General features: G+C 34.4%; 1 protein-coding gene across 6 annotated transcripts in view; it reads left to right on the forward strand.

Moving 5' to 3' along the window:
* LOC124157804 (transport and Golgi organization protein 1) overlaps positions 1-20,088 on the forward strand; it is a 52,303-nt gene that overhangs the window by 27,843 nt on the left and 4,372 nt on the right. For 3 of the 6 annotated variants that reach the window (XM_046532825.1, XM_046532826.1, XM_046532824.1), the window contains exons 16-20: positions 3,147-3,242; positions 4,879-4,975; positions 5,053-5,120; positions 5,205-5,275; positions 15,215-15,874. In XM_046532825.1, coding sequence (XP_046388781.1) covers positions 3,147-3,242; positions 4,879-4,975; positions 5,053-5,120; positions 5,205-5,275; positions 15,215-15,874 — 992 coding nt within the window. Of the gene's footprint in view, positions 1-3,146; positions 3,243-4,878; positions 4,976-5,052; positions 5,121-5,204; positions 5,276-9,044; positions 9,093-15,214; positions 15,875-20,088 lie in introns of all 6 variants that reach the window. The other 3 variants (XM_046532828.1, XM_046532829.1, XM_046532827.1) reach the window with 3 other exon arrangements.

Raw genomic sequence — 20,088 nt, forward strand, 5'->3', positions numbered from 1 at the left:
TATCTAGAGTTTATCAATTGCCACCCTAGCAAACTGGTAGCCATGCCCACATTAAAAATTCAACCTCCACAGCCACCATGGGTCATTCTTTCGAATATTCTATTTTGATGACCAAATCCATCCAGCATCTTTCATGTGGTGGCCTTTTATGACGTTGTTTTTTTCCGGAGCTGATGAAGAAATCTGATTGTAGTGCCGTGAGGCCATGAGCCCTTCCTCCGGTTTTTCTGGTTTTTTGATATGATATTTTTTGTGGCCATAGCCATCACAGTAGTGGCAATTACAGTTGTAACATTATGGAGTGTACTGCCGCTTTGAAGCTATGAATGCGACTTTTGGGGTTGATCGCACTGGTTCCACCCCTTCTCTTCCCTTCCTTTTATGGGCTTGCTCAAACTCCTAAGAGCTTGTTTTGGACCCTACTCCAAGTTAATTGAGATTTTTCCATCAACCCAAATAGGGTCATTACACTTTTATAGTCCTTTTGCATTGCTTCCAAAAATCTAGTGATTAGAAGTGTCTCATCCGACATCGTGCAAGCCTGTCTTAGTTACCTCACTGTTTTAGAAAACTTAAGAAAAAATCCCTAAACAATCCGTACTTTGGATCATACTCCAATTGGAAGAACTTCTTTGAAATCAAAGGAATTGTTCCTGATGTCTTTTTTTCGTACTTGCAAGCTACTGCCTCCCACAAACCAAAGGCCATATCTTTGCTAAAGGCTATTTCTATTACTTCGTCTGGTAGCCTTTCAATTATGACTTTTCCATTGCTCATCCTCTTGACCAAGTTACTTTAAATTGATTTCCTATTCATTACTCTTTGTGAGTCCTCAGTCAAGACCAGGAATGAGGCCTGTAGTTAATTCACTCTTATCTGGAAGAATTTTTCTAAACCCCCTGCCTTTAATTTATATTCCATTTGTAGCGTCCACGTCTGACAATGTTTATTTCAACAGTTATGCCAGCATCACATAGGTGCACAGCTTGGCCAACGTGACTTAGATCTGCCTTTACAGACATGACTATGGTGTGGAAATTATACTTGCTTTCAACGATCATCTATCTACCAATTTCATTGCATTCCAACCCAATTTTATAAATACATTCCAACCAGATTTCATGAATTTTTTTGCAGACATATAATCTAACCCAATTTCATAAATATTTTTGTGGGCATACGTACATACGTTCAACTGGGGAAACTTGTCCACAAGCCAACTGAGGTGGAAGAAAACCTGAGAAAAATGCTGTGATCAATACTCTTTTATTAATTTTTTCAGTGTTTTTATAGAAAAGTATGAAACTGATGCTTGAGTTGAACATTGGAAACTTTCCGTGATCAAATTAAATGTTGTGCTTTTCCTCCTTGGTCTTAGAAATTGGCTAATATTCCCTTCTTTCCTGTTTGGATCCTCCATTTATAGTATCTGCTTATTCCATTTTAATATTTATTAATGGGAAGAGATAAGTTTCTTGAATTAAGAATTTTGTATGCATTTTCTGCCAAACACTCCTTTGCCACTTCCTTTTATTTAGACGTCATGGAATATTAATCATCCATTTGAAAAATTTCACTGCCATAAGCAATGTGTTATATGCTTCAGCTAAATATGTGATAAACTGCAGCCACTAATTGATGATGAAATAAATTAATAATTATAGTAGCATTTCATTTGCTACGATTATGTTTAACCCTTTTGCTGCTGGAGAATTTTCTTCTGGACAATGATGACATTGAAAGATATGGAAATATCATTGACAAGATAAGCCAGTCATGTGAGCAATACAATAAGCCGCCTTAGTTGATGTATACCTGTCCTATGTAGCGAAAGGGTTAAATTGACCCAATTTGTTAGTATGATGATTCTAATTTGGGTAGTTAATTGAGGATGCTTTCAAATTCATGCTAGATAATCTTTTATATATTTTTTTTACTTCTACCATATTTTTACTTCATGAAATCTGTCATTGCATTTTATTTCCATTTATTTATGATAGAAATTTAGCTACTATTGTGTGTTTTCTTATTACAATTTCAATATCTGAAATTAAATATATTCTGGGGATTCATTTATTCTCATTAATTACATATATCTATATATTTGTGATGGGTTGATTCCAATATTTTAGTGATCCCAATTCCGGTTCTGACATTCTCATTCTACCAATATCGATTCCATTGATTCTAATGCCACAGGCTTCAAGAAAACCATCACTTTATTACAGGCAACAAGACAAGCATGTAAAAAATTATAATTCTGTGAAAGAATCAGTTAACAAAAGAATCACTCATATTATCACTATGTAATTAAAATATAAATTCTGAATTTCAGAACCGAAATGATGTATCATTAACGGACTACAGCATTGAAGAAATGGGCATTTTGCTGATTCTAATGTTTTGTTTTTACAATCATGTGGCATAAAAATTCAAACGACTTTTAGAAGGACAGTCATATATAAATTTGTGGTTTGAGGTGCTACTGGAATCAGAATTGATTTTTCACCTTGTTTAATACTCATTTTGGATTTTGATTCTTTGCAAGGAATCGAGGAATCAAATTGACCCATCACTAGTGTATGGGCATAGTTATTCTGTAAGGCATCAAAAATGCTGAAGAAAGTGTAACGAGTTAAAATTGAGTAGAAAATTTTGAAATATTTTGTTAGATGAATCAGTAAAAAATTATTAATAATTAGAATATATATAATTCGAAATGATCAATTTAGCATGTGAAAATGTATTTTAAAATCATTAAATTATAAATATCGATGTATTCTCCTGTTTAGAATCTGGAAAAAGTTTTTTTTATGCAGTCCTGAGATCACATTTTAAAAAATATCTCACTGTCTGGTTTTTCTTCCAAAAACTGCAAATGAGCTAACAACCATTTTATGACTTGTCAAAAGTGGAAATAGAAATAGAAAATGAAATTTATTAATCCGGGACAAGTGTGTCCCTGAGGAACATACATGATTATAAATATAATAGTGTGTGAAGTGAAAGAGTGTAATCTTAATGCATTTTTCAATCTAAGAGCACAGAGGTGCTGAGTACCAGCACTTCTGTGAAGACTTTTTACCCTTCATTTTAAGCCACTTTTATGTTTAAATTTGATATTTTTTATGCATCCTTTGATTTAGCAAGGACGACATTTTTTCAAAACATGATGATTTAATTGGAAGTGCTACTGAGAAACTTGCCAAGGAAACATTTGGTGATACACTGGAGAAGAAAGGGTATTTCTTAATAATTTTTTTGTATCGCTAGCTCTGGCTGTGGATACCAAAGTCATGCCATCATATTTATGCAGTGTACTTTTACTATATCTGTAATTCCAATTCCTTCATGCAGTCAATATGCCTGTATGATCCTGTGTCTTATCACTTGTTTTTAAATGTTAATTTTGTCCTGAGTAGTTACTCTGCTTGTGTAGGTGTGGGCTAGGTGATAAAGTTAAGGTTAAAGTATTGCTGGTGTAGTGTGGCAAATATATGTTTGAGGAATGCACAGCAACTGATAAATAGTGAGCCTAATAATGAAAAGTTATATTATGTATTTATTTTAATAGGGCTTGTGTTTCCTCTTTACTACCTTTATCAGTGCAACTAATTGTATTTTTTCTCTGCTTTTGTGTCATAATTTAAATACATACGTATGTTTTTCATTATTCTGTTAAAGCTCCTGTATGACCTTGTAGTCGACACCAAGTGCTGAATTACTATTTATTGAGAAGTTAGGTTGATAATTCAACATCAGTAATAAGAGTGCCTATACACACAAAATTGGCTTACTGAACCTTCTCTCAACAATTTATCAGTGGGTCTATCTGCAGTTTCTATGTCTTCTGGGAATTGGAATTTTGTAGTAACTAGGATGTCGCCCTCCCACCCTGGAGACCTGGGTTAAAATACCATTGAAGAATAAGACTTTTCAAGGGAAGACTTCTTTTACTTTGGCTTTGTGTGTGCTGACTCTTAGCATTCATCACTCCGACTTTCGGATAGGATGTTAACTCAGAGTTGTCTTTGCCTCCCTATACGATCATAAGCAGCATCAGATGGATGGGGAAATTTCTTTGATAGACTTTTTTAGGTCGGCATAGCATTTTCTTTGGTACATACCTTGTAATTATTGCATTTAAGGCTCTGAAGGACTTTTTGTGTCTGATATTTTATATTTAGACTGATAACAGGGAACCTCAATTTGCACAACTTAGTGTTTCTTATCTTCACTGTTGTATTTATGGTCATATGTTGAGCCTTCCTTGTAACCTGACTAGATAATTTCTTAACACGTTGCGTACAAATGGCGAGAATTCTCGTCATTTTTTTCCTGAACGTTCCGGATGGATGACGAAGATTCTCTTCATTTAGGTGCGTCAAACTAAACAATTTTAAAGCGTGCTATACATATTTGTTAGTACGTTTTCAGTTGTTGTTCGTTATTCATAATGAATTGATGTATCATAATGTTTGATTGGGTAAAGTTATATTCTAAACATTAGCTTTTTAACCATGTTTAAACCAAACCAAGCATTACGCCCTAATAGGCACATATTTCCAATCTCAACACCTCCACCCAGAATCAGCGTTCCTAGGAATTTAAATACCCCGGTACGCAACGTGTTAAAATTCAATTTGGGTAAAATGATGAGTAATTTATCACTAAAACATTAACCTTGCCTATTATGTTTTTAGAACTATTTGTGAGTTAGTTCCTCCCTCGTAAAAATTATAGGTAGCGTATTCTAGCGTATAAATTATGAAACATTGTTGTCCCTTTTACATTTGGCTCCTGTCTGTATCTGCTATCAAAAATATTTTTAATTAATATATGTTTTTTCGATTAATTAATGAAACAAATCTCATTCAGGTCTCAGACTGAAACACTGAAGAAGGAGATATTAGATCAGGAAAGAGGATACAAGACACAGTTAGCTACTTTTGAGAAAAAAGCTCATGAAAATTGGGTAAGTGGATATTAACTTTATACTTACATTTTATTTTACTCGACATACTTTTACACTATATTTGTTTCATTCACCAGGTGGCTGCTAGGCAGGCAGAAAGGAAATTGGAAGAATCCAAGCAGGAAGCAAGTCAACTGAGAAACAGGTATAGTGGTGATTCCTCATATATTGCACTTACTCATCGCTGCATTTTTTATTTTATTTTCTCTGTATTTGTTATTTTATCCAGGTTAACAATGGCTGATAAAACCCATCCTGCCAGCACTTCACAAAATGGAGATGAATCCAAGCCAAATATGAGTAAGTCTTCAAGTGAATTTAAGGAATCTTTTCATAGTTTTTCTTCAATACATATATGCATATAAATTATTCAATAAACCTATAAATGCAAAATATGAAAAAAAATTGGAGAATCACCTGTAATTCATCATTAGGAATAATTATGCTACACCTACAGCTTCTTGGAGAATGTTATATTTTCAGGAACTCTCATAAATATGATCTATTTTTTCGTTAATTTATATTAATGCATGCATTTAGGTTCATGTATGGAAAGTACTTATGCATGGAGAATATTGATGGTGAACATTGTTATGTGGTGTTACCTCCATGATAAGAACATAATTACATCATATGACCAGAGAGGAGGAAAGAGGAGGAGGTCAATCATATTCCCCTTAACCTTGATCATTAAGACAAGGGTATTGCTAATTCTGGATTATTTTCCTTTTCTTCCCAACCTTAACCTCATCACAAAATGACGTCAGCCAATATTTACCACCTTCAAACACTATTACCAATGACTTACCTTCTCATCTTGGGGCCATATTAGTATTCTTCTCTGTGACTTGACTCTGCAAGTAATTATGAAGCATAATTATTGCTAATTAGTTTTACTTCAAGGTCTTGAGATTTTGAAAGAGTTAAAAAAGGAGGGGGATGCCTTGTGAATTTTTTCTTTAAGTTAGACTTATGAAACCTTCATTTAATATTTTTGTGTTGTGAGGTATTTGGTCTTGTGGAAGGTATGAATCATTAAATTTATCTCTATTTCATATATTTAGTACGCTATTTCTTAATCAGGAATTCTTATTAATATTTTTCATGGGCATCCTTCATATTTTAAAAATGTAGGAAGTTCGTTGAGGTGCATAAGTACAGAATTCTAACCAAGCCAGAATATGACCCTAGGAAGAAGGGCCATTAAGATTGTTAGTAAATCATTCTATATATAATGATCTCTTTAATTAAATGGAAACTTATTTTAATTACTTATAATTTGTGAAATAAGCTACTAATGTTGAATAAATAGTAATAACATTACTATTAGAAATGATTTTCGATAATAACTTTCATTTGCTGGCCTCAGTGACGGCGGGGTTAAGTCCTCGCCTGCAAAACCGAAGGTCGCGGGTTCAAGTCCCGCCTCGGTAGGTTGCCCCTATCTAGGGAATGGTTGTGTGTGATAGAAGTTGTTATATGTTATTTCCCCCGATGTAGTAAAAAGACCTTAAATGAGCTGTTTTCTGGGAAATGAAAATAAATCTTTAAAAAATCTACAAAATGTGCACTGAGGAGAATGTGGTCTTGCTCCTTGTCTTTCCCAAGGAGCTTAATGATGCCACATGCATTTTATTGCTTATAAGGAGACATCGCCAAAGTGATGTTCGGGATCTGGATGCGGATATTATTTTCTAAAACTATATAGGTAAGGTAGAACAAGTGTCACGGCTTTCTTCCACATAGGCCCGGGTTCGAGAGATATTCGCATGTAAAGATTTCGCGCAGCATGACATCCCTTGAGTAAGCGCTACCTCTCAACTACGGCCATGGCGGTGCAATGTAGGGCATTAGTCCCCGATGATGTACAATAGGTTAACTGATGCGAGGCAGAGGTGTGCATCGGTGAACATGATGAGCACATAACACAGAAATACACGTGTGAGTAATTATATACATCCTCTAATTCGCGTAGTAAGGCACAATTAGGAGTTTTGTTTAAAAAAATATAAATTGATATTAAATTTTAAAAATCGCGAAGTAACTAAATAAAACAAATGGGGATAAAATGTAGCAGTGATTTCAAAAATTAGAAGAGAGAAAAAATATTGCCGACACTGGGACTCGAACCCGGGACACTAACGACAGGATGGGGGACTAATGCACTAGACCGCATCGCTACGGCCGTAATTTAGAGTGAGCGCTTACTCATGGGATGTCATACTGCGTGAAATCTTTACATGCGAATATCTCTCGAACCCGGGCCTATGTGGAAGAAAGCTGCGAGACTTTTTCTATCTTACCTATATAGTTTTAGAAAATAACATCCGCATCCAGATCCCGAACATCACTTTGGCGATGTCTCCTTGTTAGTAACATCTGCTGCTGGATGAGAATCTTCTAATTAGTTTTTAGCTGGTACAAATGTGTAAAAAAACCAGTGACAGCTCTTAAATGAGGTTTATTACTGACTCCCCAAACTAAGCATAGACTCCCAAGACATGGACGCACCGAGTGTGAGGGGGGGCAACAGGAGGCAGCTGACCCCCCTAGAAGCAAAAATAAATTTTGTTCATAAAGAAAGTTTGAAACAAATTTTCTTTTGAAGAAAAATGATATTAGTGTAAGACATGGAACTTCAGTAAAAATCATTATTTTTTCAAGCAAATAATTGTATAGGCTAATAAAATGCTGTCATAATTTTCTTTAAATTTTGGTTTCATTAACCTTTTCTGTGCAAAAATGTTATGTCAGATAATTATAACTCCTTGAAGATGATGCCTCCAAGAAGTTCTTGGTGATGTTTGGGTGTCTTTTTAATTAGATTTAAATGGATGCCAACATAATATTTGTACTTTACTGCATATTTTTTGTGTGTGAGACTTTTCATTATTTGCAGTTTTTTACGCCTTCTACCATTTTAGGTTTTGCCAATGTATTTTTGGAGTGGCATTGTTCTTTAAATAGAAATGGGTAACAGTATAATGGATATTGTTGACAAGATTTTAAATTTTTTGGGGTAGTAGACTGGGGACTAAGAAATTTTTCAAGGTTTTCTCCGATGCTAGTCATTTTATTTACCTACATGAAACACTTCATTTGGCATAGCTTTATTTTGGCGGACAATATTTTTTCCTGTATTGTGGTCTGCATCCATTGGTGTGCGTTGGAATACTAGCTTACATGTCATCTATGAAGACAGCCTGTGATGAAGATTTCCGATTACCTTGAAGTTAAAAGTATCTATCAGTTGTGAAAGACTTAAAGGATTGAAAAGGATAAATGTTAATGATGTTTTTTTTGTGGGAAGAAAAAATGATCAATTAAGGTTTTCTTTTTTAAGTTATGCAACATCTCTTATTTTTTTGGGGTAGAATATCTTATTGTCTACATGATAATTAAGGCTAATTGTCAAATATTCCATAAAAATTTGAAATTATTGATTATGTAGAGGATTAACCTTGGTTAGCTTATGTGTATCACTGAGTAATTAATAGAAAAGGTGTTATTTTTTAATATTGGATCGACATACTGAGGTTTGGAACAATGGAAAACATTGTGGTTGCAAATACTTGCCTAAATTGTATACTAAGTCTTTATATCACTCTCTAATTCTTTGAATCTCATTTAAAATATGTTTTCAGTCAGTATAATTGGTAAAAAATTGTAGTTATCCCTTAGGACATTGGAACTATTTACTGAAGCTAAATTAGGTATGGATAGTGTTGGTCGATTTTGATTTCCAGAAGCTTCATGAGAAGATTTAATGTGTCTAATTTATCTTACATATTTTGTTTAAGGGAGAGTCTGAAATTTTATATTTTAAGACTATGATTTTCTCAATGCGCATCTTAAAATGGATTTTTTTCTATTCCGTACAAGGCTGTAATAAGAATTTCTACGAAAGGAAAACTCACAAACATTTTGCATTCACTAGCTTTTCATCTATATATGCCAATGTCCATTGAATGGAAATTGTTTGGGCAAAAATACTGGCTTACTATCAGAGTACACAGTACTAAGCATACACCAAACACCAAAACTAAAAATATGTATTCTATCAATGCAGATATTGAACCCACTGCCCGCAATCATCACAGGTGTTCTACCGATAAAGGTAGGTTCTCGGACCATCTATGCCATAGCCACGCTCCGCACATCACTATGGCTTTTCTAATTGTATATACACAATTCATAGCCTATACATATGTACATACACTTTATATGGCTTGCCTACTCTTCCTTTAAAACTCTTCTAATTCATAGCTTTCCTCCTTGTCTAATTTGTCTCTTCATTATATCCTCATCAATTTTGTACTCAGCGTGTCTACATTACTTCTGGCTACTAAATCTCCATACTTTTTGGTGCCTCTCTTGTCCGTCTTTTCTGCAAAGTTATATTCCTGCTGTGATTTCAACTTTTCGTCATGAAATCTTATGTTTTCTTGTGAAAGCGTAGGTATTAATTCTTCTGCCTATGATATATCTGAAGCCAATAGTTAGTTTATCTCTATCCTAAATTGCATATGTGTAAACTGCCTGGATAAAATTATTTTGAACTAAGAGTTGCACCTAAGAATTTAGGCTCACCATGTTCAGATTGTCATTCTTTTCAAGCCTCTTGGGTCTATTAGACAACTTCTGGCTCTAGGATTGAAGGTTGATTCCTAGTTCATATGAATTTTTTGTTGTGATTTGTATAAATTGCTTCTCTAAAATTTCAAATGTTTGGAAGTAACTCTTTCCATGAAAACTGAATACTGGAGTAATAATACTTTAATCTTCAGTAAAAATTCACGACCAGTTATCTGAATGCCTTTCTCAGATTGCCCCCGTTGATTATGCTACTCTTTATATGTGCTTAATGCTAACTCCTCCTGAACCCAGTGTCACCTGTAAGAATGCAACGGTCTGAAAATGTTCGCCATTATCTTTCATCTTCTCTCTATACATGTAGCCCTGATTCTTTCACGTGCATTTCTTTAATGAAAAACCTTATATGTAGAATTTATTTAGAATTCCTTGAATATTGTCTTATTAGCCAACTTTTGGCCATTCATCCATTAATGTGATGGAAGCTAATCCTTATCAACTTTCATGTGGACATTAAGGGTATCAATTTTCTTTTAACATAAGTGAAGTTCCATGAGAAATGATGAAGAGTGGTGTATAAAACCTTAAAACACTTAACCATATGGTTAAAATTGATGAGTAATGGCAATGTCTTTCTATCCGGGAGTTATCTCTACTAATAGTGAAGGTTTAATTCTCAATTCCATGGATTCAGATAAAATCCATAGATTCTTTACGATCCAGAGGGCAGCCTCTCATTTCGGTTCTTTCAACATGGTCCATTCTTTTGTCCTGTCCTTCGAAATATAAACCTAGTACCAAAAAATTTCGAACAGTTGCTTGCCAATACAGCTCTTTCAAATAAATATCTATCAATAGACTGCTTGATTTTTTTTTAAATTTTTTAATCTGCTAATTACCTATTTTCAGATGCTACCTGTCGATTGACAAAAAATAACATATCCTATTTACATAAATATATTGTTATCTTTTCACCCATTTCCTATTTTTATCATTTCATCCATTTTATTTATTCATATCTTTTTTTATCATTTTTTTTCTTAATTCATATCAGGGGCATAGCTAGGAATTTCTTTCAGGGGGGGAGTCCATAACCAGGGGGGAATTTTTTTGAAAAAACAGGGTACATACTAAGTAATGACTTTTAAACTAATTTTAACACTTATTATAATCGAAAAAACTTCATTTGTTAACACTTTGCGTACGGATGGTGAGAATTCTCGTCATTTTTTTCCCGAATGTTCCGGACGGATGACGAAGATTCTCGTCAATTAGGCGCGTCAACCTAAACAATTTTAAAGCCTACAATACGAATTCGTTAGTACGTTTTCAGTTGTTGTTCGTTATTCATAATGAATTGATGCATCATAACGTTTGATTGGGTAAAGTTATATTCTAAACATTAGCTTTTTAACCATGTTTAAACCAAAGGCATATTTCCAATCTCAACACCTCCACCCAGAATTGCCGTTCCTAGGAATTTAAATACCCTGGTACGCACCGTGTTAAAGAAATATTTTGTAAATTTATGTTTTTTTCAATATTTTGTTTTCTTTTGTGAAGAAAAATTATTAAGTTTTTATATTTTGGGTGGTCCAGACCCCCTTGAGCCCCTTCCCTGGCTACACTACTGATACATGTTATCCTTAATCAGTTCACAACTTTATTTGGTGCCATATACCATGAATATCAAAATAGAAAATTCTCCAGTCTACTGCTAGGTGTGTTGTCACGCACCTTACATTTTAATGTTTATAATGATTGGAGGGTTAGAAAATTTTTTGTTGCATCTTACCTATGAGGGATCTGTAATTTTCTTGGTGAATCGGTCTGCAAAAGGAAAGGTATTTTGTACTTGGAGTTAGGTAATATAGAAAAGCCTTCTGATCCCTTCAATGTTATTGACAGTGGAAATATATTGTTGATAAAAATGTGAACAGAAGGTATAAAAACAAAAATATTGAAAATATAATCACCTTCAGACAGAGTTGTAGGATTTAGATTATATATCAGGTATTATTACGTATAATTATCCAACTGAAACTTTATTTTTTTTTAACTTTATTTCTTAGAAAGGATGATCATTGAATTTTTTCTGCATTTCCTCCCTAATTGATAACAGAAGTAGGTATAGGTTTTTGGGTATACCCTTAAACTCCCGTATGTCTGGTACCCCCACTCATAATGCAAACCTGATTTTTTTCAAATTTGTTATACATACATATTTTTATTAAAAAATTTCAGATTCTCCGTTTGATATTTATTTTGAAAACTTTAATATTGCAAGAAAAAAATAGGAGCAAATTTATGCCTAATGCAATGGAAACATTACTTTGCATGGATCCACAAAATCTTTTTTCTGCTGAGCCAATTTTGACTACGATACTAAATTTTCAAAACCTGCCCACCTTCCTCATACCTATCATCAATATTGGTTGCACATGATCAATTTTTCCCATTGATCGTCAAGGTAGTAATAGCTCCTAATTGTATTGCATAGAATACAACATGTGACACCTCGTAAATATTTTGCTACTTTATTTTGTACTTATAATTTGTAACGATATTAATGCTTAGTATTGACTTAAAAGTTTTCTTCTCATTAAAGAGTTTGCCCTCATTTTCAGCTGTGTACCCACACATTTCCATCCATCATCTGCAATCCATATTGTTGTAAACCAAATAATTTTTTAGTGTAAATATGTATATCTAATCACTTAAAAAATGAGCCTTCTGCTGAACCTCTTTTATCCATTGGCATCTTCAATTGTTGAGTTTAGTAAAACAGGGTTCATACTGGCAAGGCTGGAACTAGGAATTTTGTGAGGGGGCAAAATTGAGTTTGTAGCCCCCACCTCTGATCCCCCTTCACTTCCTCACTCCCCCACCACTTGTATATAATACCTCTGTATTGCTATTTATTGAGATGCAATAGTTGAAATTACACACAGTATGTTTGCTATTGATAAGTTTTTATTAATAGGTTATGTAACTATTTAATAATTGTTGAATTAATAATTATTGTAAAAAAATTTAATTAGAAAATTAAATAATTTTTTAAATAAACTTTTAAAATTTATCACCCCCTCTAATCTGCCACCCTTCACCCCACCTTAGTTCCTGGCTTGTACACTGATTAAGGAAGTCAGGGAAATTTCAAGGAAATAAAAAATTAGGACTTGAAGTGCTGGAATTGTCATAGAAATTACCTAGATTCTGCAGGGTAAAAACTTCAGGGGGACAGTATAAGGTGAGAATTGTAGATGAAGGTACAGGGCATTACTGCATCCATGCAGCCATGTGTGCATTTTGTTTTGTTTGCATTCACTGGTGCAAAATTTTGCTGACTGTAAGGACAAGAGGGCTAAGTTAGTTCCGGAGAAGCCTGCAGAAAAAGGTGCAAACAATGACCAAGTTGCTGCAATTATGGCAGGCCTAGCATAAGTTTTTATTATGATTTTTAGTGATTTTTCAATAATCCTAGATTTTTAAGAAAAGATTGCTCAGATTTTACGATTTGATTTGTTTTTAAAATTCAACTGAATATGTTACACTCCTAACTATGTTTCAGAATATACTTAGCTGCATTTTTATTCAAATGTCGTATATGTGAGTGAATGGTATATCAGCAGGGAAATAAAAAAAACAGACTGTGAATAAGGGAAAAGTCTGGAAAATTGAAAATGGATTGGTGTTATCAACACTGTAATAACTTGTGAAGACTCCTGAGCACTTGGAAGTCATCTATACTTTTGGAATTGTGAATATTCAATACAGAAAAAAATGAGATAGGGATGAGTCAGTATTAGGAAGAAACTTGTTCATATATGAAAGCTAGAGAATTTTTCCTCAGCACTGACATGGATAGAGTCTCATTTTAGTCTGTTTTAGTTTATGTTCTAATGTGAAAATATGTGGGAAGTGTAAACTTGTTCTGTATGTATGGATATCGCACTTCTCTTCTCAAATATCATCTTCCATTTAAAATCTGTCATTTTTGTGCTGAATTTGGGAGCAGTGTTGGGCATTATTTCAGAATTTACAAAATGATTGTCATGTGTACACATGGAGATAATTTAGCTCTGGGATTTTATACCGCCTCCTAAGAAAGGTGTCGGCATTTTCTAATTACGTTTTTCTTAATACTTCTGGGTGGATTGAATGTTAAGCACTTCAAAAGAATTCAAAATAGTTTTTTGGCTTTGAACACATCTCATTTTGTTACACAACATCCTAGTAATGTATTTCTCTCTTAAATAGATTTAGGATAATCTCCTAGGACCCAATATGCATTGTACACCACATGTAAATAGTACAGCAATCACCAAGACATACCCTGGCAATATAATTTTTAGTATCTCTCTACATACTCAAATATTATATTTATTATTTATCATATTTTAGGGATTCTGCACCAATATCACTTGTGCCCAGCCCTTGTCTTATGCCTTTTGAAAATATCTGACCTTTTTATTATTTATTAAAATGAAACAGGGCATACAAAATTGTGTACCGTTTGTTTTAATCTCTTGTATGCTTCTTGGTTTTTTAGTATGACCTTACTGAACTGGTATCCATTCAAATTCAAAGAAATGAATTTGATTGGCTGCAAGTTTCTTAAGTCACTGACTCAAGGTAGCTCCTCAGTGTAATAAATTATGTACATATTCATATGGACTGCAACTAAAACGTTAACTTATCTCTTGTAGACTCAAATTGTTCATGGCACAATCATCGCATTCATTTTTGAGGGTAGTATCTCTAAGAACTCAAATAGGGACTTGTTTTTGGCATAGTATGTATGTGTTGCAGTTCAGGACATTTTGTTCATTTAAATCTCTTAATCCACTGATTAGAATAAAGGGGTAACTTTACTGTTTGAAGCATTTTGGTGCATATTTGTGGGACCTATGAAAAATCGAACTTTACCTTTCTTTTTTTGGTATTTGTTACTTATATACATATATCAAACTTGAGGTTAATGATATATCAAACTTGAGGTTAATGGTCGATATTTAGACCGTGTTGGAAGTTAGTATTTAATTTAAAATTTTATTTATTTTGGATTAGCCACACTTAAGAGCCAGCTGATCCACCTGCTTTCACATCTGTGGGTATGCTAAAAATAAAGGGACATGTTGTATTTCGATGGGTTATTTTGCAATGATTCATCTGTATGCATTAAAATTTATATTCTTCTACTTAATTTTACTTATAGTTGTTAAAGTGTTTTAGACTTTAATCAGTGTATTATGTGTTACCTTTTTAATGTTAAAGCCTTAGATTGGATCATTATTAACTTAACCAAGTCTCAATGTGAGCTCAAGTTAAATTTCTCATGATCATAGGTTATTAAATGTATTCTGCCGTATAGGAGTTAAACCCTTTGTCTAGCTTTATGTGATCTTGAATATGCTTCAGGTTTATTTTGTAGCAATAAAACCCCTCTATATTTTTTCAGTATTTGTTTCCAATATTTTTATTATCATCTAATTTTACATCTCATTGAGATAGTAAGCTGTCATATTTTTGTTCATTATTCACTTTTGTTTTTTCTTTTGTTTTAGCACCTATTTTGCTGATCTTATGTATCAATGCTTCTTGTTGTAATTGTTTGTAACCTCTTAGATACTTTTATCCCCCTAGGTATGATCGACAGTAATGGAGAGCTGTCTGCTTCACCCCTGCATTTGGGCCTTGCCTCAAATAGTTCAGTGGATATGCTTCTGTCCGACCCACATTCCCACTACTTGGATCCAAATTCATCCCCTCCCCACGTCGGAGGAGGCAGTCGTTTGCCCCTTCCTCCCCTCTTGCCACCTCCACCGTTCCCCCCTCCACCTCTCCCATCCCGATCACCTTACCATCACCCCATGTCCCCCCCTCTTCCCTTCATGCCTCTCCCTCCACCTGACGCCAACCTTTTCGCCACGTCCATGGACGGGCATCGTCCGCCCCCATTGGGGCGAATGTCGTCTCCCCCTCCTGCTCCCTCCCCCAGCCAATCTCCCCATCTCCCCCACAACGATTCGAGGGGAGGAGAGTTTCCATCGCCGTATCGTGATCGGGGGGGAGGGGGTCGGTCGTCGTCACCCTCAGGACTGTACATGCCCCCGGATGAGCGTAGTCTTGGGGAAGAGTGGCGGAGGTATTGCACCCCACCTCCCCACTCAAGTCACTCTTCTGACTACCCGATGCACCCCTACCCGCCACCTAGGCCTCACTGGGAAGATGAGCCCCCTCACCCAACATCCGGCTTTCGGCCCCCACCTTCCCAGAGGACAGAGAGTCATAGGGAACTAAAAGGTGTGAACTTTAATAAATATATCTAATGAAAGCTTTCACTAATGCATGAATGTTTAATAATGGGAATGGAGAAATGAATGCTTCTTCTGCCTTTGGATTTTGTTGTGGCTGTCTTAACTGTGGCAAGAGCATGTGATTAATTTTTGCATGTGAACTTGGTGAATTCTTGGGTGTTTTATTGATGCATTTAGGTAAATGCTTTTCATCTGGTGTTATAAATATTATAGTGATTGATAATTTCAGTGGTAGTTTCATATTACATGCCACATTTTCCTTTTAGAGAGAATACTTCCAGTTCCAAATAATGCTCTTGATTCATTCCATGTAAGCTAAGGTATTCATATTATTTAGATTACTTCAAATACAGATATTCAAATGTTGAATGATATCATTGGTAGAATTTGATTTATTCCCTATTTATTCCCAATATTCGATACATAACAGTGCATACCATTTATTGAGAAAATGGTAGATGGCAATCAAAATTGCTTTGCAAAGTGAGAAAGATAGAAAACACATTATTTTATTTTCCAGTCAAAATTTTACAGAAAAATTAGTGTAAACAGGTAGTGAGTGTGAAACTTGTCACCCTCAAGAAAAATTAAATATTTCATAAAGCACTCTTTTATACTTCCATAAGGCAAGAAATGTTAGCAACATTGATAATTTGATGCAGTCTACAAATCCAATCAGGAATATATATATGTGTTACTTAAAATGCTTATTAAATTCCAAAATCGTGTTTATGCATTGCGTTAAATCACCCAAATTATAATTTTCTAATTCATTTGGGTTCAAAATCCAGCAATCAATGTTTTTCTTCCATCAGTTGGAAATTTTTAGAGATATTTATTTTTTTACTTCTACTCTTATCCTGTACTTTCACTCGTGTGCATTGTCATGTGGCATACCCAGGTACTTCATGCTCACACGTAAAAAAATTATTGTCATTTGATACTTATTAGGTGTTTCATCTGTCAAGGGCAAACTTTTTCTTTCCCCTGCTAAGATGCAAGCTACAAGTAGGTGTATAAAAAAAGGATTGAGCACTAGAATGCATTGAGAGCTATAGATTCTTACACTTGCATTGCGTATTTTCATGGTCAGTGGGTTAATATTCGCCACAGAATTTTTTGTTACTTGATGGAGTTAAATCAAAGTACATTAATAGTTGAATTTACCATGATAAATTATAGTTGGTGGAATACTTAGGTGAATTTAAGATGTATGGATGAAATTGGATTAAAAATAAAAACGCAAGTATGTATTCAATTGAATAGGTTGTAAACGTGCAGAGAAAGTGTGGCATGGAAACCCAAGTTGCCATTGCCATTCTGTGTCATTTGTGAGTTGGTCAGTGGCCATGTATGTTAGGAAAGGTTTTCTGTATTTTCATGGTCTGTGGGTTAATATTGATTTAGGAGCAAAAAGCATGATACACTCCCTTTTGGACTGACTGGATTTTTCCGAACTCAGAAATGCAGAAAGCATTCTATGTATAGCATTGTCGGCATCTTTCTCATAACTGACGTTGTATATCTATGTGCTAACTAAATCTCTTGTGACTCTGGTATATATTTTTTTTAAACTTAAGACCTCCCCTTTCAAATACTCTTACTCATGCATTGCGTATTCAGAAGATAGTTTATAGAATTAGGGGCCATGTACTTAGATCCATGAGTTAGAATCATCTTCTATATTTTCACTATAGTTTCATTTTATGCTGTCCAGGCTTACTAGAGCAATGTTCATCAGTGTTTTAATTTTATATATACTGTCTGCTTGCAATTAATTATCATTCTTATTTTGACACAGTAAAAATAAAATAAAGATAACATGAATAGCCTCTCATACACATTTTTAATACCTCAATTTTGTAGGCTGCTAGGAAGAATTTGATGCAAGATGTATCCTTTGAAACCGCTCACTTTCAAAATAAGTGTGCGCCCTCAGCAGTTTGAAATGAGTTTAATGATGAAATAATATGCAGGGAGGTAGGAACATTGTCAGCCGATCATATGGGAGACTTTTGGGCACTGCAGCCTTTTTCACTAATGGATGTAGATGTAAATATTCTTTAAGTAATGAATTAGAGGCTGCAAAATTTCAACTGGCTGAGAAGAATTCGAATAGATAAACAGCAGACTCCCGATTATCTGGCTGCGGCATATCCGTGTTGCGGATTATCTGTGCATGATTTTCACTCTCGCTCAATATATTCCCCAATCTTTATAAAAAAATGAAAATCGGATGCAAATCACCAAAATGACTGCATTTTAATGCTAGGATACACCGGGCTTATTATTTCCATTAGAATCCCCTTCGTAAAACGGAAGCGATCACACGCGAGCTGCATTCACGGGAGCTCCACGTTCCTCCTTTCCAAGCCTCGCAGTGTGTGACCTCACTCTGTGATCACGGATACACATCCCGCAGTGTAGCTTCCGATGTCGCGCAATGGTTTTGAAGCATTCGTGCAAACCAATTTTCTGTTTCCGATTCTGATCACGCAGCCATGGATGCATGGTTTCTGAAACCAGGCCTTACATGGAGCATTAGTAATACGAGTACAAATATGTATTTGTCGCTTAAAAGATCGTGAACTGGCGAAGAATGCTCTCACTGAGTCCAGGAAGCACTCTAAAATAACAGAATAACTGCATAAATAATAATATATTGTTTGTTTTATGTAAATTATGAACATTACAAGACATTAAAGTGAAAATTTGGGTTATCCGTGTCTTCCGATTATTCGTGCCATCTCTCCCCATCATTAGCCTGGATAGTCAGGAGTGTAGAGAAGACATATAAACATGCGATTTTGTTCTCCTCATCATCATGTTCCTAACATCAGCACATCAGCAAAGTGCATTTTAACTATGAGCAATTGTTTGAGGCAATTTGTTTTAAGTTTTTGTTAGTATTGTTAATATTTTTGAAAATATTAGTGTACATTTTGTGTTATTTGCAATCAAGTAATTTAAGATAACCAGTTGCGCACTCACCATTTTGTAGAAAGATTTATTTCTTTGTCATGTAACATAGTGAACCCAAGGTTTTCAACTTCTTAATTTCATAAATTTGGATGATTTAAATAATTAATCTGGTGCTTTCAAGTTTGAAATGCCTTAATTCTTCTGTATCTGAATCCTACAATATCAGAGTTTCCTGGAGATGTCTTTATTATTCTGTTATAAATAGGTATCCTTCCTCTGCAGTTTCTTCATTCCCTACTGACTGCTTTTCAAAATTCTTTGGTCTTATCAACTCTTCTGCAGATTGTTTATGCCCTATTATTATTGGAAAAGTATTGAAAATTCTCATAACAAGCATTTCCGTTGCCATTCATGTTGAAGAACATTTGCACTATTAAACAATTATCTTAAAAAGAAGATCTCAAATAAAATACATGGAACATTTAAAGAAGAATGTGAAAAAGAAAATAGGTGTGAAAAGATTAGCTAATGGGAGAATTAAGTGGAGAGCATCAGTAGCTTATATTCCTGATGTATTTCAAGTGTGCCCAATGAACTTTTGTCTTTATTGTTCAATTTTACCCTCCTTTTTATGTTGTTCTTGAGCATTGTTTAGTAAACAGTAAAATAGTGTGGCTATTTTTCTCTTTAGGTAGTGAGTGCCTATCTGTTTTAGATTACAAAAATTTACAGAGCTAGATATTCATTCTTTATGGAATGGGTCACTTGTGGTCCATAGTTCTGCTTTTTCCTCCATTTCTCATCACTGAGTGGTCTAAGTATCCCAAGTGAGCTTGTCAAAATGATCCTTTCCAACAAGATTTTCACTTTTCCATTCGGAACGAAGTTGAGACTACATGTACATGGCTTCTACATCTAAAATAACCTCTTTCTTGCCCTGCTTTTGCTTAAACTTACATGATCCATCAAATAATGTTAAGAGAAGTACACATTCTTAATTTATTGTTCCCTACTCTTCCCCTATTTTAATGAAAATTTTTGGATCAAATTGGTCTTTCTTCACAAATCTCTTAAATGAATTACTTGATCATTTCATATTGCAATAATGTTTTGTTTAAATTCTTCTAGTTTTTATTGTCATTAAATTTGATTGCTAGATTTCAAATCCAGAGCTTCAAAACATTTGTGGATGATAGAGCACTTGAGAAACATTATTCAATTGTGAGTTGTGTAGAATATGCAAATTACAGATGAATAAAAACTTCATGTTACCTTGAG

The sequence above is a fragment of the Ischnura elegans genome, chromosome 4, assembly GCF_921293095.1.
Source record: "Ischnura elegans chromosome 4, ioIscEleg1.1, whole genome shotgun sequence".
In the NCBI taxonomy this organism is placed as follows: domain Eukaryota; kingdom Metazoa; phylum Arthropoda; class Insecta; order Odonata; family Coenagrionidae; genus Ischnura; species Ischnura elegans.